Source organism: Tetrao urogallus, assembly GCF_951394365.1.
Source record: "Tetrao urogallus genome assembly, chromosome: 4".
Taxonomy (NCBI): Eukaryota; Metazoa; Chordata; class Aves; order Galliformes; family Phasianidae; genus Tetrao; species Tetrao urogallus.
In genome coordinates, this window is record NC_136817.1 from 31,824,130 (window position 1) to 31,851,318 (window position 27,189).

Genomic DNA, 27,189 nt, shown 5'->3' on the forward strand with positions numbered 1-27,189 from the left:
TGAAAAACTGAGCAAAAAAGTCACATTAAGACGTGAATGCATTTAACTAAGAAATCAAATTAAACAGTTCAAAAGAGTTAAGAATAGAGTACGCACGCTATTAGGACCTTCTCATTTTAAAGTTATCAGTAAGCACCAAGATTATGAAGAAGCGCTGCCACTGGATAGGTTGATGTGCAAATTCATGAAGCATTCTTTTTATTTTTTATTTTACTTTTTTATGATGAGGTTGGACAGTGCCCTGTGCAATCTGATCTAGTTTCTCATTTAGCGGCTGGCGACCCTGCCCATGGGTTCTTTGAGGTCCCTTCCAACCCAAGCCATTCTATGATTCTTTTGTTACACACGCTAGCAATTTGTCCCCTCTGGATCTGGCAGGAATTGCCACTAAACACAGGAGAAGCAAAACAGCCTCCAAGTTTGACCCAGAGCATCAGCATCTATCACAACTAAAAAAGAACATACGTAAGATCCCCACAAACAGCCCCAGAAAACAATTTAGACATAGACATAGATAATCCCTTCTCCAAAGAGAGGAGACAGCAGTATGTTGGAGAGTAGGCCACAAACCTGACCAGTTAAGTTGCTCCACAGTGTGGATACTAGATCTAACACACCAGCCAACACAGAAGGCAATTAGCATGCAGCACATTCCATCATTAGCCCCTTCTGCAGTGCTCCTATGCACTTACATAGGAAGCACTGAATATAAGAAATATCAATGTTAATAGATCACCTCAGAAAACAGCTCTAAATACAAAAAGTATCAGACCACATCTGAGAGTCCAGTAGTCAAGTCTCTGCTCAGCTGAAAGCCTTAACTTTTCCTCTCTGACTGGAAATCCAGACTGAAAGTCTCCTCAGGTTACACCAACACCATCTCATAATGGCCCAACACAACCATCTCTGAGCTGCTCAGCTCCTCCACTGCATGTTCACTTTGGGACTGCCCAAAACAAAATGGTTTTGGTACAAAGGCGGGGAAACTGATGCACCCTGAGGTACAACACACCCATCTTCCTCCCTCACTGCCCTCCAGCTGGTTCTGCAGCAGCATGCTTGCTGACAGCCATCACACGTGCTCTCCTCCCCAATAGCTACTTGTAAACAATGAGGATGTGCAATGAACGTGCAAGGTTTGCCATTTGAATTACAAAAATAATCTGAGAAAGGCATTTCCAATACATATTTATCTACTATCAGTTCTCTTCCCGCATTCTTTGTTACAGCACAGAGCTGCTACCTGCATGCCAACTGTGTTTGGCAAAACAGATTTAGTTATTCCAAAAGAGAACAGTACCTTGGTCAAGCAGCTCTAGGACAAAACTCTGCTCATGTATTTCAGCATCCAAGCTGTATTTCTCATTTTATCTCAGCCCATTTGAACCTCTCTCAAAGAAGGACCTGCTTAGGGGTCCTCACCAAGTGCTCAACACTTAATACATACACTTCCATTTCTTCTCACTCTCAGCTGCTTGCAGAACACAGACCAGAGACAAACTAAGAAGCTACGTCTGGGAAAAGGAGGAGATGCTCTGAAAAAGGGCAAAAGCTCACGAGTCGTGGATTCGGTTTGGCTTCACGGTGCTTCTTACCTCGAAGTTACCACAGGCTCAGCTAACTACTTGCTGCTCAGCAGGCCGGGACAGCAGGGAGGCCTGACCGCATCCCACCTAACCAGGGCTTCCGGAGGCAGATCCCGGTCGAGGCAGACTCCCTGTTTGGTCAGCGGAAAGAGGGAACGCTCACACCCGCTCCTACCAACCCCGCGGGGCAACGCCGCCGCTGAAGGGTATCGACACAAAGCCAAAAGGCATTCAAACAAACCCGTCCCACCCCGCGGCCCGCCGCTCTGCGGGCATCCCCGCGGCCGCCCCTCTCCACTAGGGGTTGCTGCCAGAACCCCCGGGGTGCCGGGACATTCCCTCGGCTCAGGCCGCCCGCCCGCCTTCCCGCCCCGGGGCCCCACACGCCCCGACCCGCAGCCCGCCCTCACCGCGGCGGCCTGGCACTGCGAGCAGGCCTGCGTGCTCCCGGCGCGCCGAGGAGGAAAGGCAGGAAGCCGGGGCCGCTCCGCCTGCGCCGACATGAGGGGCCGGGCTATGGCCGCGCCGGTCGGCCCGCCTCCTGGTCCGCCCCGCCGCGACATGGCGGCCACGAGATGGGGGTGCTGTGGTTTTCCTCCGGCTTCTGCTCTCACGCGGTGATTTGCAAGTGAAAGCTTTTTTTTCTTGTAATTGCTTTTTTTTTTTTTTTTTTTTTTTAATATTCTGCAAGCACCGTGCTGTTAATAAATAAATAAAACTTAGTTACAAACAAACATCATGTTCAAGAGTTACCGGTGTACGTGACAGGTTATTTCTGAGCCCCACTCTCCAGAGGCTGTCTCCACGCAATGGAGGATAAGCCAGCAAGATGTGGCCTATCTCAAATGTAGACCAGATTTATTGAAGTGGGGGGTTGGTGAGAGAAATTTGGCATCCCTACTGTATGCTGCACGGGCATCTAAAGGTACAAATTAGGCACAGAGCAGTCACACAACAAACAAACAACAGTCCAAGCCAAAACAAGTGCTCATGGAAACCTCTGTAGGTTTTTTTTTGTTTTGTTTTGTTTTCTTTTGTTTTTCATAGAATCACAGTCATTAAGGTTGGAAAAGACCTCTACGATCATCAGTTCAACCATCCTCACCATGCCCACTGACCACGTCCCTCTGTGCCACATCTACCCACTGCTCCAAAACCTCACAGTGACCTCACCAGCCCCCTGGGCAGCCTGTGCCACTGCCTTGCTGCTCTTTCTTTACTCGACCTGAACTTTCCCTAGACCATTCCCTCTCATCCTGTCGCTGTTATTTGCAAGAAGAGGCTGACCTCATCTTGCTACAACCTTTCAGGCAGTTGTATAGAACCATGAGATCTTCCTTGAGCCTCATCTTCTCCAGACTGAAAAACCCCAGCTCCCTCAGCTGCTCCCCATAAGACTTGTGCTCCAAACCCCTCATAGTTTTGCTGCTTCTCTGGACACACTCTAGGGCCTCAATATCTTTTTTGTAGCAAGGGACCCAAAACTGAACACAGTATTCAAGGCGCAGCCTGACCAGAGCTGAGTACAGGGAGACAATATTGGTATTCAGCCAGCGCAGATCAACTAAAGCAAGCTGTGGTAACTATTGCAGTCTCTACAGAGCTCTGGTACCACTAACTCCACATCACCTTCCATTCGTACCACTTTCTCTGCTACCTCTCCTCTTCCCATTTCCTGGGTTTGGTTAAGACCCCAATACTAAGAGCCCTCCTACCAGGCTGGTGACATCTCCCTTCAAGTCCCCCTTCCTTCAAATCCCAAGTTTTGATCCTCTTTGTGCTTTCACATCTGCTACATTATTTTCAATTATATTAGAATTTCTACCTCATGTAACTGGTACATGACTGACCGGTACATGACTGACTTGATCCTTCCAAGTCTTCCCCAGTTATGGGACACCTTTTGTGCTGAATTATTAAATATGACTAAGAGTGGCTGGACAACACTCATCATTCAAACACAGGCCTTGCTGTAGCAGGATCACACTGAAAGTACTTGCCCACTAGACGTGGGTTTCTTACCACACAGAGAAGATACAGACAAACTTCCTAGACCGCTAGAGGCCACTAGAAGCCTAAAATGGTGGACTGCAAGACAGGATAAACCAAAAAAGCAATGCAGGAAGAATGCAATTCATACTAGTAAGGCAATTGATATTTAAGGCTGGTATTTGCTTTTCATCTTTTTTTGCAAAAGACCCGAAATCAGAGTATGCAAATACATACAAAATCAGTTACATTATTTCAAAAGACTTCAAGAGCCACGCACAGACCTCATGAAATGAATTATATGGAGTTCCAGCTCTAAGGAGTAAAAAAAAACAAAAAAAATGAAGCTTGAAGATGCAAAAAAATATATCAGCTTTAGTTTTGCCACTTTGATATTTTTTCTCAGTGATTTTTACCTTTAATTTGTGGTTTCTTTCCTTACAAGTGAGCATGCTTCTCTCTATATGTATTAAAGTTAAACTAACACTTATTGTTTTTAAGAATGTATCAACGAAATGTGTTATGAAAAATTAAAAAAAAAAAAAAAAAAAAAGATCTGCTACATACCCTGTTTCTGTCCTGGTTATTGCACTCTTGAGATGCACATCACCTCAATATGCAGTCATTCCACACAAACCAGATTTTGTGTAGTAACACTGAAAAGCCCTTTTGCCTAAATGAAGAAACAGCAACAACCAGTTAATTCTTGCCCATCAGTTCAGCAGGAATAAAAAAAGACTCATTGTCAATGAAACTATAAATACAGGCATTCTAAGCCCAACTGCCAAATAAAACCAACAGGTTCTGTTTACCATAGCAGCCAAAGAAACTGGTTCCCAGACACATCAATTGGCAGCAGGTATACTCAGGAGCTCTCTTTTTTGACGGTACCAAATAAAAAACATACAGGTTTAGTGCTTATTTTCCAAGATTGCAAAAGTTGAAACAACTGGAGCCACTTCTTTCTTTTCATGCACAACCTCATCTTTTATATATATATATATATATATATATACACCTAAGACCTTAGTTATAAAAAATAAAAATAATTAATCAGAAAACAAAATCCTCTGTATTTGTACCATATTAAAGTAAGCTATAGTTTTTGAGATTGGCAAAAGGTATCAGCATAAGGCTTTCAGTTTTCTGGCATTCTGAGGCCAATCGTTGGTACCTTGCTATCAGAACAATCTTTCTGTGCTTAGGCCAGTGCATTATTGTAGATTCATTCTGTACACAGGTACTGAATGTCTCTTTAAAGCCAACGTTTGCAAAAGGAACTACAGCAGATAGCTGTAAAGCTCCCTTCCATCTGCTATGAAAATCTCAGCCGCTAACACTTTTTAAGTATTAATTTTCTGAATTTCAGGTGCAATTTCTAATTCTTGATAAGAACTCTCCAGGGGAGATTGGGAGGATGTCTTTGCTTTTCTGACTTGATCAGTTAATAAATTAGCCACAAACCTCCGTATCATTTTCTCACTAGAAATGTGTTACACAATTCTCTTTAGCACACAGGCCTGTGCAGAAATATCCATAAATCCACATCAGAAGCATTATTTCAGTAGATTTCCAAACATCTTGCCATAAGCTATGGCTGACCATGGGCTCTTAAAACAATGAGGTGCTGTCAGGACATGTGATGTGGAAGTGCTTTGCTGGCACATTTTAAAGGCCCCCACCTTCACAGTGTGATGGGCTAAAGAATCTTCTCACTTAAAGCTGCTCTAAATAGTGTGACACCTTCCTAGAAACCACATTAACAACGTTCTTAAAATCCTGATGCAGATAAACAAAAGGTACCAATTACCCAAGGTGAATCCAAGCTAACACGCTTGAAAGCATTTCCAAAAGCAAAAGCCAGCTTTTCCATGCACGTGCATCTCTAACACAAACTGCAAGTTGCCAGATAAGTATTAATTGGGGTACATAATATCTTTTGGCTCTCAGCTCTTCTAATTTGTTAACAGGAACAGCAGACATGGAATTGGAGTTTCCACAAGCTTTACTTACATAAGGTATCCCAATGACTGCTTGATGTCACTCAACCAGACCTCCTCAGGCGATTAGGCCTTGTGCAATCAGGCTCTTATTTCCTTCCTATTTGTGCTTCAGGTTGCAAGTTAGCATTGGGCAAGCCCCAACCAACTTGATTTGGATAACCAGAAGTTTGGAACATGCTTCTGGAAGCTGTAAATCTGCCTGGGTAATCTCAGGAGAATTGGTATGTCAGCTGCATAGAAGTCCCTACTGCCAAGAGCCAGGAAGGTCATGTTACAAGGATAGGATTTCGCAAGGCAAGAAGCATGGTGGTTGTTTCCTGGATGAAGGTTCAGATTTACTCTCAAATTTACATAGCACTAAATGTATTGAAATTCCCATTAGAGTATTTTAGTGTTTTAAAAAAATTAATGTCTCACTTCTGTTGCTGCAGAAATGTCTGTAAAGCTCCAGCCACTGTTAAAGGAAAATTCCTAGGATCAGGAATGAACAGAAAGAACTGAAGTTTCAGAATAGTCTCACAACAAACTAAAGACTAGTTTATTCTGAATCAATCACACATTTCAACAGTTACTATTAAAGAAGAAAGGACAAAAAAGGAGCGTTTTTAAATACATTTAATGTTATGAAATATATTACCTTTATATCATTCAAATCCTTACTAAATCTTAACAATAATAAAAGGTTTTTAAAAATCTTTTTCCTTAATCACACAATAGTCTCTCTCTCTTTTTTTAATTCTACCGCAGAAAACAGAATCTTCATAAATAAAACACTGACATGGAGTATAAGACAAACCCAGGCCAGACAGTTTGTTAAAAGTTTGTGAAGAAAAGTGCATCTGGCTGGCTCAGGACTCCCTGAGTAAGGTAGACATTCTCCTACACACCTCTTGGCTGTTTGGCCTCTCACAATAAAATCTGAAATAAAGGCTGCCTTTCTCATTTTAAAGGTATTAAATACATGTTACTTTCATTGTGAGGTAGGAACCAGTTTATACGGATTATAGATAACCTGGGCCTTGACCCCTTATTGCTGCCCCTCCATTTGGTAGACAAAATGATGGATTTAAGTGAAAAACAAAGCCTTACGTTCCTCTGAAAGTGAACTACAGTTTACTTTCAATTGCAATTCATCCGCTGATTATAAGGAAGGGCATTCAGCTACAAAACAATAAGAGGCACAAAAAACTAGGTGTAATTTCTTTTCCTCATTCTCCTACATTAGTGGGACCTGAACACTAGAAGAAAACAGTGTTCCCAAGTGACCTAATCCCAAACTCTACAGTTTGCATTCAGCCCAGAGTAAATTCTTAGTTTAAAAATAGCAGCAACTCAAAAGTGCATAAATTACAAACTTCATCAATAAATTAAGGAAACAGATTTGCTGCATCCAACTATCCTCCTAACTGTCCCAAGATCCTTTTCATTTTTAAATGAATATGGAAAATCAGAAGAAAGATACTATTATTTCAAAAGCAAAGCTAAACTAAAACCTTCAATTCTTTCTGAGACAAGGCATCTTCATTTTTGATGGTTGCTGTTTTGTTGTTTTTGGTTTTTTTTTAAACTAAAATTCAAAAGATATGGAAAAAAGACTGGAAGGAGCTGAAAAATAAGACGATCTCTCCCCCACCCCTTTAAGGCTTCAACATAGGTTTTTCCATCCATGTGTACATTTTCATTCAGGGTTTGACTTTTCAGGAAACGGTAAGCATCCTGTTCCCATGGATTGTGATTATTACAGAGTTTGCACAGAAGAAAGGCTGAGGAGAGACCCAATCCTGAGCAGAAGAGGAGGTGAGATGCTCTGGAGAGATTTTCAGTTGTTTTAAGTTTAGCTGCGGGGTTTGCAGCTTCTTTCACGTCTCATACAGACTCTTGAGTCCTGTATTCACAGCCTAAAAGCAGTCCTGTGGCCATTCAAAGACAGCAGAAGGAGACAGTACTGGATTGACATTTTGGTTCCGTATATTGAAGGCCTGGGCTGTAGGGAACAGCAATAGTCAATGTCACTGGACTCCTTTCCAACAAAAATCTAGTAGATGTCATGCACAGAGGTAGGAAAAGTGCTTAATCTGCATATAAAGATAGCGTTTACTCTGACGTTTCCATCTGGACTGTTCTTCAATATGAAATTGCTCTTCAGACTCATAAAACAGGATCATATTTATCCATGGCAGAAATTAATCCATCAGTGAAACAAGATGGTTTATCACTATTTATTTTCTTTGCAGTGAGATGACTTCTGTTGGCTGGCATGCCCTTGGAAAGCACACTATTTCTTGAATTGAAGTAAAAAGGCAGTTCCCAGATTATTTGTGGCAAGTACTTCTTTTTCCTTTGGCATAAATTTAAATGCTGGGTTGCATTCTAGTGAGCTTGTTTGTGGGCTCACACATGACAAATAAAGTTTGGTAGAGCTTGTGTTTCTGCATCATTAGCATGATGTGAGTTGAACAGTCTGTAGAGAAGGGCACTGCTCCAGAAGTAGCAGCACAGCATCACGACAAAGCACTCCTACAATAGCGTTTTTGAGTAACTTGAACTTCATATAATCTACCAAAAAATCTGTTTAAAAACGTGCTTTATAACAAGAACATCAAGCTTCTGTCTTGTCCCATTGAACTAACTGCAAGCACAGAAATCCTCCTCTTCCTTAGTTTGGACCTACCCTCAGTCCTGGCGGATCCACTATTAGCTATGAAGACCACTGAGCAGAGTGAGTATCCAGGATCTCAGATGCAGTCTGTGCAGATGATGATCTCTAACAAGAATAATAATCAAGGGTTCACTTTCCTAGAAACACAGCTGTGACAATATTTGCTTCACTGGAAGAAGAAGGTTCAGCTTCCTCTATGCTTAGAGTGTGGACATCTTCAGACCTCAGCCATAGCTGAAAAAAATTTCTTATTTCCTGAAAAAATGTTTGTGTTTTTAAGGAGGTAAATTGCTAGCTTTTAAATGTTAGTTGAATAATACCTGTTTATATTTTCTGATAAAAATGAGAACTCTTCAAAGCTGGAAGATGAAGAAGGCAATCTCATATGTTTAGTATAAATTCACAAGAGCTTAGGATCTCTGACAGCAAAGATAGTGCTTGCTGCAGGCAAAACTTACTTTGACCATAACTAATAGGAATACACATATTAAAAAAAAAAAACAAAAACCTTTCACAAGTACAGACGATTATGAGTTACATGTAACCTATGTAATTATATCCATTTTTGATTTTGGAATTAGATGCCAGTTTTTGAGGTAATCCAGTCACGGAAATAAGTCACTCGTGTATAAACTCCAGGTTTGTTTGGCTTGGCACATTCATCTCCCCAGCTCACTATTCCCACGAGGTACCACATCAGTCTAGAATCTGGAGTAACCAGTGGTCCCCCAGAGTCTCCCTGGAGAAAGAGGAGGGGGGAAAAAAAAAAAAAAAAAAAGATTTATTTGTTCAGAAGGGAAAATCTAAGTCTTATCATTAGACAAGAGGGTCTGGTGCATCCAGTAAGACAGAAAAGCAAGCAGTGTTTCAAGAGCTGCCATTTGTGCAGAATCCAGGGTATATATGAAATTTGAGTCTGCAGTCAGTGGCTATTTCCTGTTTGCCATGAAGTCTCTTGACTGGCCTGTGATTGTACAGTATCCTTCCATTAAAAATCAAGCAAACAAAAAATTCCCTTCTTATTTTGTGACCCTTCTCATTTTGTGAAGCATTCCTCATACTGCTTTGTCTTCTCCTCAAAATCATTTTTTTATTTGTTTTTACAGAAACCACTATCCTTTCAGCAAACTTTTTTAGACACTTGCAGCAATAACATTTCAGAAAGGATTTCATCAGAAAATTGGTCTTCTAATTAGATAATATCTCTTAAGACATTAGTCATTTTCAAAGGCTGAATTCAGATACTGTTAATAGCATGACATGGTAATAATAGTTCAGTGGAAATCTTGCAGGCTTAAAGGCAATTGTCACACAACAGAACAAATACACCATCATCCAGCAAGATGCATTACTGAAATACACAGCAGCTGCACCCTTCTCTTCAGGTCTCTTCAACGCTGAGTGAGACAGGAACAGAGGAATTAGGTCTCCAGTACTTACCTGCAAACAGCTTTTGTTTAAATCCATAGGACTGGGATTTTGGAAAGGGTCTGTTTTGAACAACTACTTACATGTATTTATTTTTTTTGTAAGTAACATTAATAGCAGTTGCCTTTTTAAAAGTTATCCCTGTAGAAATATTTTTGCAGGTGGTAATATTTTTGTTCAAACACCTGCAAAAATATAAGCACCTGCTAGTGATTGCTGTCCAGCAAATAAGGGTCTGGTGTGGAATAGCAACAGCAAAGGAGGAATAAAGCATCAATGTACAGGATACATTTTTGAAAAACAGATTTCATAGAAGATATGATGAGAAGCAATTGGGCTTATAGCAGCTATTTTGAGTTACAAAATGAAAATTTCATCTCATGCCATGAAAGGTTTAAGTTCTGAGTGTTATACTAATTTAGCTCCTTCAGTATGGATTTTACTTGCTAAATAATTTTAAGAAGTGCTACTCCACATCTTAATTCCTGTTTGAACAGAGCCTATTTAAAGGACTATTATACCGTTAGTGAATATTCGGTTAGCCAAATACTGAAATCAGCATTAAAAGAGTTTTCCTTTTTAATTTTCAGTTATTGTTACCTGACAAGCATCTACTCCTCCTTCTAAGTACCCAGCACACAACATCCTGGGTGTTATGTCCCCATCATACACTTCTTTTTTGTTGCAAGTGTCCGAGTCGATAAGTTTCACTGTTGCTTCCTGAAGAGCATTAGGAGTGGGACCTGAGGGAAAGAGTAGTACAGGCATTAATAGAATTGCATTTAATGTCTTACCAAGCACCAGATTAATTTGATATAATATGGAGGTTTTACTTCTTACTCTCTCTAGGCTGGGCCCTTAAGAAAAAAATACATACTCACTGTTTCGCTTAGAAACTGTAATATTAAGACAGAACTAATGATTGCATGATACACATTGCCCCAAGTGTAACACTGTATCGTACAAAGTTCCATCTGATACCATGGAACACAAATTACCTATCCATTTGGGCACATGATATGGCATCAAGGCATCTTGGTTCTATTGCTAAATGTACTCACAGCTTGGCCTGATATATGTGAGTCTGTACAAGTGATCATATCTAGCTCACTGTGGAAATTTTCTTGAAAGCCTGCACGGCTTTCTGTAGGCTTCTGGCTCGAGCTAAGAGAATATTTTTTTAGGCTCTCCATTAACACATGCGTGGCTTGGCCACCTGTCTCAAGTATCTACAGTATAATATGGAAAGGCTGGAAAAAAAAAAGAGGACATTTATGCTATTTTCTGCTTAAGTGGATAGTACCTCTTTCTTTGTCAAGTCTAATCTTAGAGCAAGAAACTGCTGCTCACTGTTGAACAAATCTATTGCTTGTAGACAAAAAATCAGGCTTGCTGCCATATAACATACAGCTACACAAGTGCTACCTATTCAGTAGTAAATCAGTGCTCTGGTTCATGCAATACGTGGGTTGCCTGGCAGACTTGGGACTCACCGTCATTGGTAAGTGCTCCCCAGCCTGTGATGACAGCATAAATATTATATGGAAAAGTCTGAGATGGCTCAGGCAGACAAACACGGTGTATGTTACTCGTAAACTCAACTTGTTTAGAGAGCTTCACAAGTGCAATGTCATAATCATGTTCTGGGTAACGGTACATTTCGTGAATAATAATAGTCTTGACTGATCGTTTCAAGGTTGGTGGCTTCAAAAGAGCTCCAAAAGTAGCAGTCCACTTGTGAGGGTGACTCATTCTGAAAAAGGTAAGAGTGCTGTAAATATTTGACTGTGAATACATGTACTCAGGTGTTTAAAATTCTCAAGAATCTTTATCTTACAACCCCTTCAAGCCAGTTCCCTACTAAATTCTTAAGGCATCCATCAATCCTCATAACACTGTGCCCCATGTAATTGTGGGTTGCTACTAGAAGAGGGCAATCTTGCACTCTCTTCTCAACCATGGTTTCCTACTCCCTTCAACTTCTCATTCCTGATCTAGCCACTGTTTAGACACAGAGTGTATGTAATCAGCCCAAAAAGCTCTTCTGCTAGAAAAATCATCTTTACTTTTTCTGGATGTTAATAATTCACTCAAACAGCTGTTCCATCTTACATGTCCTGAAGTTTCACAATGGCTGCACTTGAAACAAAAAGTTCTGAGAGTGCATGGTTAAATGGAAAGGTAGAAATCTGGGCTTAGAACTTCTGGTAGCAGCCCGCAGCAGCAGCAACCTAATTGCAGTGTGAAAGAACACCTTTAGAAACAAGTGATGGGCTCATCCCAAACCTGTTTTTTTTTTTTTTTTTTCTTCCTCCAAGGCAGAAAACTGTTCTCCTGGAAAGAGTTAGGGGTGTGTTGTAAATCTGGAAAGCCCCACCGCTTGATCCAAACAGAGCACATTCTGCTGCAGATTCTCTCTAAGCTGGGAACTTACTCTCTGAAGCAGTGAGCAGCAGATACAAGCCAAGTATTGCTGATAAGCGTTGCACCACAGCGATGGACATTATTGTACTGCAAACTAGCTTGCCACGGCCAGTCTCCAGTCTCTGCAGAAGACAATCCTCCAACTATTCTCAAGGATGTTGCTTTTGCTATTGACTTGACTGATCTATTCTGTCGTAACCCGCAGACTGTCAGAAAGGAAAAAAATATGTATTAGTTACTCGTCTGTTTAGTAAGCATGCCTGCCAATGGCTGTAGGTACTGTGGAAAATAGATGTCAAAAATCACACAGCACTAGGTTCTCCAACAGTATCCATCAATATGAAAACATACCTTCCACCAGTTCCCAGAACAGAGATCCTCATGCATAACCCATTCTGTTAGAAGCCTGAATGAACAACTGACTATCATGGTAAACCATGATGGTCAACGATTCAGGCTGAGGCGCACCAACAGCCCAAATCAAGAATCAAAACCCTTCACCATATAAACAGGACAATTTCCAAGTCTAGGGATTTGGTCAAACATTTCAGGTGATTTGCCACGAGGATAAAACATGAATGATGGCAGTGGTCCAAGCCAAGGGTTTTTACTAAGCACGCATGCAGACTACATAAGTTGCTGCTTGGAACCACGCAATTGTACACTGCACAAATGGCCATTTGCAAACAAACCTTGAGAGTTGCTTCAGGCAAAGAACAACATGCCAATCCAAGCCAGAGATCAAAAAATAAACATGGATACCTCCAGCATGGTGTGCATCCATGAAGTATTATTTTCGCAACTTGAAGAGAAATGAAAATATCTATGGCTTCAGCCATAAAACAGACATTCAGGAACAGCTGAAGCTCCCCAGTAGCTTTAGAAACTTCCTCAAATGAGGGAGCTGTTTCAGCTTTTTTCTCCCATTCAGTCAGCGTCAAATTCATCTTACCTGGACCAAGACTCACTAGCTTTCATCCAGGCCTAGATTTCAGCTAGACGTTAGGAAAGTAGAGATACAGAACTATCCCGATTGTTTGAAAAACAGACAGAGCTAAGAATTATTTGCATAGTGACAATATCAAACGAACTATTGCACTGTCTGTCTCCCTCAGACAGTGACCCAGAGGGGGGACAACATGGAAATCCGCAATACCTCACTGAAGAGCTGCCAGCACCAGACCCTTGAAGTCCTCAGAAGGCAAACATTGGAGCCATGCAGAGCGTAACCTCTGCCCCTTCCTGCTAGGATCTGCACAAGGTGATGTTAACAGTACCTCATAGTCAAAAGCAGCAGTGATAACTCAGCAGATTGAAAGCTGTTCATAAATTTGGAAAATATCACACAATATCTAGAAAATCATAGGGTCAGTGTAGTGTCTGCACTGTGATGAAATTTAAAATTGCAATGAGGGAAATCTGTGGCATGTAAAGATACAGCTACTTGTACAAAACTTCCCATGTAAAAGGAAAATGGGAAAGTATACAATAGCTGATGAGATTGTCTATAATAGCATGTTTTTCCTTCTGAAAACTATTGGTAATCTTCAATTACCGGACCTAGATCTGCACTGAACTATCTAGATCTGCTATGAACTACCTGTTGCATTCAAAACAAGGGAAAACTCACAGATCCCTCAGGAACCCAGGAACACCAGAATTTAAAATGAACCCCAAAAGAAATGTTATTTCATCTTCCATTACTTGAAACCCATTTGAAGACGGGTTTTTTACAACTTTTCAATCACTAAATAAACTTTGTCCCTGAAAGCTCAAACATCTTTAAAACAGACTACCTCAACTCGACCCCTACAAATGTATCTTTAGAAGACTGATCACACTGTCTAACATTTACATAGCAATTTTTGAGCTACCAGCCATTCCAAAGCCATAATATTTTCATTATAATCAGAGACTGACATAACTTTTGTACATTTTACCGTTGTCCTTCCTTACTTCCAATACACACAAAAGAAAATTCCAATCTTCCACTTTTTAAGAGCACACTGAAAGCCACTATTTCAAACTCCTCTGCATGTGCCCATTCCTACTAGATTTTGTGCCACCTTACATTCACAGGGTGCACTATAGGCCTCTGCCTGGTTGCTATCCTTAAAGTGTCAGGTGTAGACCTCATCACTTAGTGCATGTATGGAAAAAAACCAATAGGAGATGAATTGTTATGCTACCGCATCAAAGACAAGCATATGTGAAACAGAGTCTGCAGTCTCTCTAAGAAGAAGAGAGGACTGGGTGTCAGCCCTATGCACACAGGATTATAGACGTGACTAAGTACACATTTTAATCCATTTTTAATAGATTGCTTTTAAGTGTAACCTGCTCAAATCCCTGATAAGGACTCTCTTACCTTCATCACACTCTCATTAACCTTTCAGATAGCTGCTGTGCTTGATGTTAAAGTAGTCAGTTAGACCAAGCAATTAAGTTTTTCTTTATTGGATGTCTTCACTGTTCACTTGTTTTTTTTTACTGCCTACACCTAGGAGTTACCTAAATTTTGTAAACCTAGAATTATCCAAATTTTTTAGCCTTCACAAAAATATGGCTTATTGTCTGCATGTCCAATGACACAAAATAAGCAAGTGTCCTGAAACCACAGTGCTCAGCCCTTGTTTACTAAGTCATCGATTCCCTAGATACCAGGTTTTACATTTAAGGTGCACCCTCCACCTACCACACTGATGCTGCTGAAGACAGGATTGTGCTATGGCCATCTGTCATCCATAGAGTGATGCAGCAGGACCTGCATGTCTTCTCTCTGCACAAACCTGGGGATTTCTAAACAGCTCTCTCTCAACTGCTGTTATATTAACCGGAGGATCATCTCACTACAGAAAAACTGATGGGACTCAGAGATGGGTGGGGACTTTTCCTAGAAAGAAGTTTCACCCAATTTATACTGATTGTTTTTGTTAGTAGTTAGAGCTTTCCTAAGTATCCCAGAAAGCACTAACAAAAGGCTTCTCTATGACTAAGACTTCTTATCTAAGCAGGAGTTTCTCATACATGTAAAGCACAAGGACACATTTGTTTGACAAAAGGGAAGAAAAAAGGCTTTGAAGAGCAAGGAAAAGTGCTTGGAGACTCTTAAAGCTAATTACAGTAATCAGAAGTTTCTCAAGCTTAAAAAGCCCCCACTTACTGTCATTGAAGATTGCTTCTGCTCTTCTCCTCTCCACAGCTGGAAAAAAAAAAAAAAAAAAAAAAAAAAAAAAAAAAAAAAAAAGGAAAGTCAGAGTAGAGCCAAGAAAGCATAGACAAGGCTTATCATCTCCATGGTCATCCAGTTCCTGTGGCTACTTGAGTGCTGCATGGCCCAAGAGGCAGAGGTAGGCTGCAATAGAAGCCAGGAAAGGTCATGTGTGGTTATGTCCTTGCACTGGTTGTCACACCCCTGCTCTGCAGTGCAGTTTGCTGTACTCCAGGCAGTCAATATCCTCAGAGGTCCAGACCAAAGAGCTGCTCTGAGTATGTGACAATACAATACACTTTTTCTTTCACTAATGAGCACTGGCTCAAGGTATCAGTCTCCCCACCTGCTTACACAATGCTCTCTTTTTCATGAGAGCTACCATTCCACGTGCCAGCAATCTAGAAGATAATCACACTTTTAAAAGTATCGTTAAATTGCCTAGAGGTTCTTGTACAGTATCCACAAATTCACAGTCTGCAGATAGTCTCAGCAGATCTCTGACCTTATCCACTTCCTTCTTTTTTATTTTCTTTTTGCAGCTACATAGAATAATATCCTAGCTTTCATCCCAAACCATGCCAACCAGGGCAAAGAATTTTTTTAATGCAAAGGGCTCTGCCTGTTGGCTACTGTGCTCTTACCACATTTTGCTTGTGCATTTGACAGTCTTTCTGGTATGCGTGTTTGCAGTCCACTACTACTAAGTAAGTACTCAATCTTTATATAACATTAAGCAGATTATGATATAAAAAGGAAACCAAAGGACTGCAAGTGAGCATACAGCTTGATTGCAGGGAACATTACAGAACAAAGCCGGTGGCAAGGCAAACACATGTGCATACAACCACTGCTTTGTTTTATAAAAAAGAGTTGTAGTTGCTGAGTTATAATTGAAAGTTTGTATAGAGACACAGTTTTATTCACCATTCATGTAATAAAGCCAGATAAGGTTTACCGGCAAGCAAGCAACAACTTGTGAGGTCCCCTGTCAGTACAAGTGCTTACTTGCACTTAACTGCTGTGACAGAGAAAGGAGACAACACTCAAGTACAGGTACTTCTGGGCTTTGGAAATGCTCACTATAGTCCATTAATTTCCTTGAATAATATTGTTGTTTGTTGCCAAGATTCCTTAAATCTGTAATAGTACCAGATAATAAAAGTTACCTCAGCAGAGAGCTGCAGCAGTGTTGCAAATTTTAATAAGCTAAAAAGTGAGGAAGAAGTGGGTGGAGAGCCACACTAAAGATCTGGCTGATTCATCTATGTGGTGATACTGGCAAGAAGTTCTTCCAAAAAATCTGGCCCTATTAATTTATTTCAACTCTGATAAGCATCCAGTATTTTCCTGGAAACTCATACTGTTTTCAGTACTATTCAGCATTTGGGTCATTCTAATATTGTAAAGCTGGAAAATGGAAATAAACCAACAAGTGTAATAAACAGTGAAAGCACATCTTTCGCCTTCAAGTGCAATATTGATTTTTTTTTAATTATTATTATTTTTCTAACTCCTCTCTGGGTGGAGAGACATTTAACTCATAATGCCTGATTATGAAGCCTGAAGTCAATTATTAGTACTTATATTATGTTGCAAAGCTAATCAAGAGAACAAAAGAAGCAATGAGCTTGTTCAAGCACAGTGCCAAAAGCAATTCAGTTGGCATGTTCTCACTACACTGAGTTTTGCTATGAGTCACACAGCTGTTCGGCAAGGCATCCATCTACATCTCTATTTGCTTTTTTTTATGAGGCACCTGAAAAAACCTACAAACCTCACGTGGGCAAAATTCTGCTCTGAGACCTATCCATTGCTTCCAGACAGACTATGCCAGACGTTGTTTCTCCAAATACGTTTCCACATACTGTGAATGTTAAAACAGAATGCCTGTACAGCTCTGAATTTTAGCATAGTTTATCAAGACTACACACTTCATGTACTCTCTTTTCCACCCACTGCTAAAGTGCACTGACATCTGCCCATAAATTTAATGTTGTGTTCGTCAGGGCAGGGCCAATGCTTTGCTTTGTCAGATACAGCGTCCTGACTGCCTATCTCACACTGCGGGGTGGAAAAGAGGTACCAAAGAAAACACCACAGAAAATAAAAACAAAGCAAACAAAAACAAACCAAAAAACATCCACAAAATAAAGGCAGTCCTCAAGAGGCAAAAGCGGGTAGCAACAAAATCTGGGAATCACAGAGATTAATCTAAGGACTCGGAGACTCTGGACTCAAACCATGATCCCAAGCTCAGAGCACATGTAACACCTTTGGAAAACCTGATGTGACATAATTTTCAGATAAGCCGGACCCACAGTAGGTACCATCAAAAGCAGAAACACTTTGAGTTGCATGATACTTCTGAAAAAAACAGATTGCTTGCTGTCTCACCTCATGGTGGGGCTTGCCTTCATTTGTTACTTGACATTTTTGTCAAGCTTAGCCAACAGCACAACAGCACACCATTTCAGACTGTGCCAGCCAGCACGTTGCTAGCCATGCCTTCTGAGGCATGAGGTGATTTTCTCAGCCCCGCTAATGTACTAGTTGTCCCTAGTTGTTTGTACTACCAAGAAAAAGCATCAATTAGTAACAATTAAAACCTCATATCTCATCCCAGCCACATACAGATGGAAAAATAGTTATTTGTACTGCATTTAGGAAAACAGTGTTCAGGTTTTCACTGTAAACAAGAACAAGTTCAACTTGAATATGCACTGCCTACCTGCCAAGTGGAATTCGCTATAAAATTAAAGCTTGCTCAACTTATAAGAGAAAACTCATGTTTAAATTAAAATCACAGCTATCTACTGAAACATGGCTTAGAGAAACCATCTTTCAAAAGAGGGCCCTGTTCTCCAACTGGATGATCAGTAAATATAATTATTCTGCGTATACAGTTAATTCAATCTTTGAACACACAGACGTTATTGGTCTCAGTTTCATATGAATGAGAAAAGTGACCTGGTACAGTTATTATTTAAGATTATTATCAGTTAATATCCTATTTTTACTCCTGAATACACATTTAAGCAAGCATGGAAGGGAAAGGGGAGTAAGCAAAAGTTGGAAAGCAGCTTGATTTTGGTAACTGCCTATAAACAACAGCCACTTAAGGCAAGGATTTCTAAAGGAGTTCAGTGTCCAAAGCCTGTGGACCTATTTCCAAGCCATCTAATGTTCACAGGTTCATAATTACCTGCAGAGTGAATGTGACTACTCAAAGAGATTCAGAGATTCCTACAGAAAATAAGATGTGCTTTCTTTGTTATGTTTCAAATAACATTAGCATTACAGCATTAGAAAAGTACATCTTGTGTCCACTACCTCACTTAATTTAGTCGTGGAGACCAGCATTTACATCAAAGAGGAAATAACAACCAGAACCATGAGTGAAACAATGGAGGAGACATTACACTGAAGAGGTTTAAACAAGGAAAGCAAATGCATTACTAAAGGACATCATGAGTTTTCAGTGTGGAAATGTCTGAGAGTCCTGCAAAATTAGAGATAAGAAAGCTGTTTCAAGAATCCGATACCAGGACAATTACTTAATTTTCCCAAATGCTACTTTCAAAAAGAATTAATTTAAAGGTTTACAACTGCAGTTTTCTATGTACATAATGTAACCACTAGTTTCAAAAGTTGCACCAAGGAAAATTCACATTGGATGTTAGGAAAAATTTCTTCTCTGAAAGAGCAGTCAGGCACAGGAAATGGGCTGCCCAGGCAGGTGGGGGAGTCACTGGAGGTGTTCAAAAAATGTTTAGATATTGTATTAAAAGTCATGATTTAGTGGGGAAATATTGGTGGTAGGGGGGTGGTTGGACTGGACTGGTTGAACTTGGAGGTCTTTTCCAACCTTGATGATTCTATGATTCTAATATCTCTACCCTGATGTTCTTCAATTATTTCAAAGACCATGAAGGCCCCAGGTACTGGAATGAGAGAGGAATTAGATCAGTCCTTCACAGTGACAGACTCAACCATGTTCTAAAAACCATAAATGAAAGGAAATGCAGCAGTTTCCTGACATATAGCACAACACGAGTGCTCTGGGCTCATCAGTAATAACTTGCTATTCTGTGGATGCATATTGCACACAACCTAAAACACACTCCTACTAGCATTGCTATAATTCCTGTTGAGACACCAGGGAGTAATTTCCTTAGAGTTAAGCACCCTTGTGGAAGTAGCAAGCATAACTTAGAGACAAGTGATGCAATTCTCATTCCTTCAGCAGGGGAGAGTTAACCTGGTAGGGACAAGACAAAGGCTGTGTACCTCTAATTGTCCCTGTCACCCTTCCCTTCCCTCCCTGCTCCTGTCCACAAGGCCTGTCTTAATATCTGTGACCTCCCCTCATTGCTGCCTTCAACTCCATCTTAATTATTCTCCATTTTCTGATAAAGAGAATAGCCCATCTTTCACTGAAATTTATAGGTCCAAAATTGGTAATAATCTTCTCCTTATAAAGGATGAATAATTCCTTAGTTCATAAACATTCCCCTGTGTGAAAATAACATGCCATGTGTTATCAGAAATTCACTGAAGCCACATGCATGACAATACACAAGTACGTGCTTTTGGACCAGAGGATTCATTAGCCAATAACATATGCTGGAATCCTCATTTACAAGTCATGCCCTATGGCATCTCCAGTACAGCATATATTCACTTTCATCCTATCCAAACTAAAGTAACAACATCATCGCTATCAAGGAAAATACATTTTTTGTATGTTTTTCAGTTAGCTACATTGAGCCATGAAGCCACAGGAACTTTAGTTCCAGTTAAAAGAAAGGAGTATCACAGTGTTTAAAATTCTACTTTAAATTCAAATTCTGGTTTCAGCAATGGCTTTGTAGTCCTGTCTGTCACTGTGAAGGGTGAGATGTAAGCCTGGCATGAACAGAGGATGCAAAGTCACATTACTGGAGCAAGACTGTGAGCTAAACTGCCACTATGCAGCAGGGGCTAACAGCTGCTGCTGACTTACCTGCTCTGTCTCAAGTACTGTCTCCTTCCCTTAGGCATACAGGAGAACCCACCATTCATGAAGTTGAGAACTGTTTTATTCCCTAAGTCTTTTTAATGCATGGTTCAGTTTCTGCAAAAATACTCATTTTAAGATACATTTCAGTGTCTCCCATTTCAGTCAGGCTCTGTGAACTGCTGCAAACACTGAAATATACCACCTTGTGCCAAGGTAACATCGTCAAAATGGGGAATGTTGAATCTCTGTTGTATTTGTCAATGCGTTGATACACATCCTGTTCTACTACCCCAGGATGCTGTTGGGTTGTACAGATATCAAGTACAAGAAAAGCAAAGATTGCCAAAAACAAAACAAAACAAAACAAAACAAAAAAAAAAACAAAACAAAAAAACAAAAGCAAAGATACATCCTTTGAGCTACAACTTGATTAAATATTATTCAGTAATTCAGGTCAGACACTCATCTGCATGTCTCCCAAATAAGACTTGATAAAGAAGAAAGGATCTATTTCTTAGGCTCTGTACTTTGCAAGGAGCTTTAGTAAGTATCTGATGCCAGATAAATAGAAATAATAACAGTTGACTTGTTGATCAAAACCAATGCATGACTCATAGTTCATGGTCAAAACCCTTGGCTGAGTGATAGATGGAAATACTTCCTACTCACTTTGAACAGTGCCACTGGTCTTGCAACCAGTTTCTTTCTGACGTCAAGAGTATATTCCAAAAACACTTTTTGAGAGACTTCCAACCTACCTGGCAAAAGGAAATAGGCTGGCAAGCTGCTCTATACTTTGCCTAACAGGGATGCAGGCTGTGAGGTGACTCTACTTCTAACCAGGAAATCCTGGGGAAAAAAAAACAGAACAGCCTTATCTCTTTGGTGCCAGAACTATATAGAGGACAAACTGTAACACCTTCTTTCAGTGCCAGTGGAAGAGTAAGTCCTAATTTGGGTTTTTCCTATATCAGTCATGACCTGACATCTCTGAAGAGTGGAAAGACAGCAGAATGAGAAGTTAGGACTTCATTTGATTCTTCACTGAAAATATTTAGACAGTGAAACTCCATTGGATGCAAGTGCATAAATCTCTATCACCTCCCATTTCCTCTTAGACCTATAGCTGATATCTGGAAATACCACCATAGTTGGCTAGGAGTCTAGGAACTGTAAGCTGGACAAGAAAAAAGAACAGGGACTCCAGTAATAACACATGTGAAGACATCCTAAGAACTTTTTTTTTTCCAGCCCTAAATAAAGACCATTAACTATTTAGTGATGATACAAAATAGAAATAATATTATTTTGCCTTTTTTTTCTTGTTTTACATACTTGCTGTATTTTCACATCAATGCTGTCCACCTTCTGTGTTTTTCAAAAACAAAACAAAACCAACAAAAAAACCTCTAAACATCATCAGTTTAGATTTTATCTCCTCAAAGCTATTTATTCCCCATCCTCTGAAATAAAGAGGGAAAGCAAGATCCTTGGCTGGCAGACTAATTCTGTGCTTTTGCCCCGGACTGCAGCTGAAGATTGGAAGCCTGCACCCAGTCTGCAAGCAGTTTGCTGGATCTGATCCCCAAAAAGCAAACACTTTTGAGTGAAGTGCAAGTTGAGACAGTGTTGAATAACAAGATTAGATCAGATGCTGGGAGGAAGACTTACTCATTCTCCTTATCAGACCCTCCTAGCATGCCATTTAAATAAGTGCCTGACCTGGATTTCTTCAACTAGTTAGCTATGCTTACCTAAGCTATGCTATATCATGACCCTCAAATTAGAATATTTTCATAAGATGATTACACTGAAAGGTCTAATGATTTTTTTTTAGAAACTGTTATGAAAAAGTTCGAGAACTGCCTCAAGATAAGCAAGGATTCCAGCTGGCAAAACCATCAAAGCTACAGTGAAGCAAAAGTTAGAAAAGTAATACAGAGCATGGACCCTTATAGGGCTTCTCAACTGTCCTTGATTCAAATACTAGAGTTGGACAAAGAGAAGTCTAAAATGCAAAAGTTCTCTGGACTTCTGGGGTCTGTTGTAAAGTGTCATTTCTTCCAGGACTGAGGAAGGAGACAAACTTTGTATTTGAGACATTCATTTCCTCAGAAAGTACAGGAGAGCTCCTGTATTCTCCACCTGAGTCAACCTGATTTTCTAAATGGCACTGCCAAATGTAGCTTGCTTAAGACTCATAATACAGTTGAAATACTCTCAGCAAAGAAAGATTCAAATTTTATTGTTGTCTTCTAGAAATGGCAGGGTATTGTTTATGAACCTTTGTATCATGTTTAACAGTTGCACAATGCTTGTCCTGTTCTGAGTAACAGACCTATGTAGTCAGTGTTTTATGGTTTAGATGGGACAGCCAATTAAAGCAACAGGAGGTTTATCATACAATTTTATCAAAGCAACATTGAGATGCCATCTTTATCTGAAACCAAGTATTTAATGAAAACACTGTGATTCAATTGTACCAGCTAATTTTTTTAAACTAGCAACTAATGTATTACTGTGGTAGCGCTAGTGCAGTTCAAGGTCAACAAAACAGAGTTTTGAACCACTTCTCTCATTTACCAAATTAAACATAAATAGCTAGTAACTTAATGAGAAGATCATGTTTATTTTCTAACAATCACCTTTGCACTCTTTCCAATTTAATTCCTTAAGTCAAACTAAACCAGAGTTTTAAGATTTAGTAAGTCATGATCCAAACACCTTTAAAAAAAAAAACAACAAAAAAACAACAGCACTCTTTCACTCTTTGGTTTATGGCTACATGCTGTTTCTACCTGAGATAAGTGGTGCTTCCTTGTTCACAGGAATGACATTTACCATCATGAGCCATCCCAATGATGAGGACTGATTGGCCCATCAAGAAACAGTGGCCATATGACACTCATATTTGAATTTCCCTACATTGTTGCAATGCATCTACCCACCTCAAGCACCAATAGACAGAACAAATGGTTGCTCTCAATCATTTTTGAGTGGGAGGAAGCCTGGATCCATCCAGCACGGGATTTAGCCCAAGATTCATTCAACAAAGCTGTCTCGCCTCCTTGCACCTTTGCTGGCTTAAGTTGTCTAGCATGAACAAGCAATCAGGAAGTATACGTATCCATGTACTGTACTGTCACTGTTGTGTCAGGAGTAAACAGAAGAACTGCAAAAACGAGTGAAGCAAGTATCTGTCCCTTCCTTTTGACCAGCAACTCATTCTTGAAAAGTCTGACTCACAAAAAAAATGCTAACTAATAAACAAAGCTTAGCCTTGCGCAGAGACAAGAGTCTAAGCCTACAGAAAAATTCTCTAACAGATCAGAATTGTAGAAGCACGAAGGAGAAAACTCATCTGTTCAGCAAATCACTAAATCAATCACTAACAGTGCTGTTACTCTTCACATCAGTCAGATGCCAATTTCAGAAGTAAAGAAACAGCCAGATCCTCACCTGAGAGGTCACACTGATAAGAACACTCTTCCTTTCTTTTTCTTTAACCTAGGAGTCTGAAAGGAATTTTGATCCTCACAGTAAAAAAGAATTTTTCCAAAGCGTGTGCTGTTTCCCCACAAGGACTAACATCCAGGCATCGTTTTTGCACTTTCAGGCTCCCTGGGGCTGTAAAGACCTAAGGAGCATGTTTGTTTGCACTGCTATGTACCAAAACACTGTGGTGAGGCTTTCACTCTTTACGCTGATGGGTAAACATCATCAGAAGGCAAAATCAAGTTAAATCAATCAGAACAGAACAATAACTAGATCTAAGAGAGAAGTAATGTCCTTACTTGAGACAGTAGAAGATCTGACATCTATTCGCAGGGGCCCAGTGTATTTTTTCAGGCCCCTCCATAAGATCCTTTCAACTCTTTTGCGCAGTGCTTCTTTGCAATCCGTGGCAGAGAACCAGAATGTGAGCAAAGCTTCTGTCACCACACCATCAGCATCTGGACTACAAACCAACAAAACACAGTCTGGTTACCTTCAGCTCATTTTTACATTTCTTAGTTTTCATCTTAGCAACAGCAATGAAACAGAGGATTAAATACATGCTTGAATGTTTTGTACAATTTAGAGAACTGATTATTAAAAGAAATCCAAGAAGTTCCGAATTGTCCAATGTATCTTAGACTAACACAAGGCATGATGCTTTCTGTGAATAAATGGCCAGACCAGTGTTACAGTCCTGGGGTCTAAAAAGCAGTCACTGACCACACATTTGTGATGCAAGAACAGGAGGGAATGGAACTGATTTGCTTGCAATGAAAAGCTGGATACACAGTACTTCTGAAACATCAGAAAGACAATTATCAGTATCTAGATAGACCTTTCCAGCGCCCTGTATGTACACAGAAAAAAATCTCCAACTGCCATCAAAAGGTAGCTAAGAAAAGAAGAGAGTAGTCAACCTAATTTTCATCACTGCAGCCTCACTCAAAGTCAGAGTATCTGCTTGGACATTCCTGGGTAAAGACAGGGAAGTGAAAGAGAAGGTCCTCCAGTTATATCTCACTGTTTGAAGCAGTTGTAACTATATAAAGGAGAAATAAAATTAACAGAAAGAGAGCAGCTTTTGCACAAATCATGTAATCAACATACAAAAGTAGAAAAGAACAAGCACCAAAACGAAACAGATAGTTCTGCTATTGCCAGTGAAAGGTAATGAAAAGATGAGATATTATTAGCCCACCATGGTATGCTGAATGCTTCATAACTGAGCAGACAGCACACACCTTGCCTCAAGGATCTTGTAACTGAGACCTAGTAGCTAGCTATACGTGAACTTTCCAACAGGCGTTTTCTTCCCTTAGTGCCAATTTTAGCATGACTGCTACTCTGTTTATTCTCCAGATATTATCTGATCCAAATGTGGGTGTTGCTTTGCATTTCTAAGGTGTTCCTTAACCTCTCCCCCCCCACTCCTCTTCCTGTACTGTGCCACACTGGAATTACTGTATCAATTCTTGCAAGTGCACCACACCTCTTGAAACCTTCAGGTAAGTACAGCCTGCCTTGAATCACTCTCAATATAGCAAAGATCCAGAGCCAAAGACACACACTGTCTACATTGGTAAATGGTGGATATTCTTAATAATGCATTGCTTCTTCTGAACCAAAAATAATGCTTTCCAAACAAGTTCACAAGATTACTCTATTAGGAAAGCTTGCAGTCTAAGCACTTAGAGAGGTATGAAGTCTGCAGAAAGAAATAGTTTTATTAGACCAAGTGATATATCTGAAGAAACAAATAAGCTTTGGTGTGCACAGGTCATGCACTCAGCATCACAAACTTCACAGCAAGTACGTCAACCTGTCTTTGGGAACAAAGAGTAGCGAACGGTATTACTTCTCCTTGCATATTGGCCTCTCAGATCCTTAAACCATCTTGTCTACATTTACAACACTGTAGCCAGTATCTGAAAACATTCCCAAAGCTATACTGAAATATTCAAATAATGACTCGTGTGGTACGCTTAGCTGGGAGTTAAGCTAAGATAAAGCGGAAGCTAGGATTTCACAGACAAAAGAACTACAAGGAGAGATCAAACACTGGGTATTAGTGGCAAATGAAAAGAGAATAAAGCAAAACAAGAACATCATTTCACCACCATAATCCCTAATCTCTTCACCGCAAAAAGTGGCAGAGCAGAGATTTAGAGCAAGGCAAGAAGAAACAGCTCCTGCAAGGAACTGCTGAGCATATTGAAGTTTTCAAAAAAGAGCAGAACTCGTGGAATTCAGAAGCAAAAAGGGAAGTGCCTGATACCACTTGTTGCTCAGAGAGGAGGGATGGAAATTGACTTTTACCACTTCCTTCAGCACAAAAATTAGTGGCCATCAAATGACCCAAAGGAGGTGGTGCTTTCACAAAGACTCTTTATTAAAAGATGGAGGTACAAGGAGTTTGGGATTGAACAAGTCCTCAGAAAAGACCTCTACTGCAGGTTTTCAAGCAGATAAACCACAACCACATCAGGAAATCCCAAGTGGTGAACAGCTAGATAGAGATCACATGGAGGAGCAGAAACCTCTGAAATAGTTAACTTGTGCTGGTGCTGCTCCCTAAGCACCTGCTTACGCTTGCTCTAAGAGATCCAACAGTAGACAAGAGGGTCCCTTCCTAACCAGCACAGCAGTATTGATGTTTTACTTGACAACATTACCAGAGTAGCAATTGTAAAAGTAAAATGACATCATGACATCTGCATTATTGTGAAAGAAAGTTTTGAAAATGCCTTTTTTTTTTTCAATTTAACTTTCAGATAGCTCAAGTTATATCTGTTTTATTAGCTAATGCTTACTGAAGATTCAAGCACAACCTAATACAGAGTTTGGACTGACCGAAATATATCTTCTGCACCAAGATCCAAATGTTAAGATTATGATCAGTTACAGATTGTGCTCTGGACATACATAAGACTCCCACACTGAATCATATCAACGGCTCTCTAGCTGCACCTGGTGAGCATGTTGTTACATCTCATCTATATGTGTTCTGTAGAATCTTACATACCTCACTCTGACTAAGCGTGAGCGGATGTACTTTTTTCTTAAAATGGAATTGTGAAATGTCTTGTCCATCTGTTGAAAAAAATAAACATAAGTTAATAATAAAAAAAAACAACAGGGAAAGGTTTGCTGGAAGGAGCATTCAGAAAAAAACATTCAGTTACAAAATCACAGATTGCAGAGCCACAGAAACACAATCTAGCCCAACATCTTAATAATACAATACCAAACTTCCTTCAGCTGTTCCCCATTTAACCTAAGGCACACTACATCATTATGCCACTAGATTACTGTTCCATTCACTCCTAGGCACAATGGGATATTTATAAGCATTCTGGAAACACACTACAACAATCTTTCCAAACGAAAGG

At 40.0% G+C, this 27,189-nt stretch overlaps 1 protein-coding gene across 1 annotated transcript in view; it reads right to left on the bottom strand.

Annotated features, from left to right (window-relative positions):
* Positions 1 to 8,814: 8,814 nt before the first annotated feature.
* LOC306945904 (transmembrane protease serine 11E-like) overlaps positions 8,815 to 27,189 on the bottom strand; it is a gene marked incomplete at both ends in the record, with an annotated part of 37,117 nt that continues 18,742 nt past the window's right edge. Inside the window, 7 exons of the mRNA XM_079534767.1 lie at positions 8,815 to 8,976; positions 10,266 to 10,408; positions 11,159 to 11,418; positions 12,100 to 12,295; positions 15,253 to 15,291; positions 24,097 to 24,260; positions 26,823 to 26,890. Of these exons, the coding sequence (XP_079390893.1) occupies positions 8,815 to 8,976; positions 10,266 to 10,408; positions 11,159 to 11,418; positions 12,100 to 12,295; positions 15,253 to 15,291; positions 24,097 to 24,260; positions 26,823 to 26,890 (1,032 nt within the window). The remainder of the gene's footprint in view (positions 8,977 to 10,265; positions 10,409 to 11,158; positions 11,419 to 12,099; positions 12,296 to 15,252; positions 15,292 to 24,096; positions 24,261 to 26,822; positions 26,891 to 27,189) is intronic.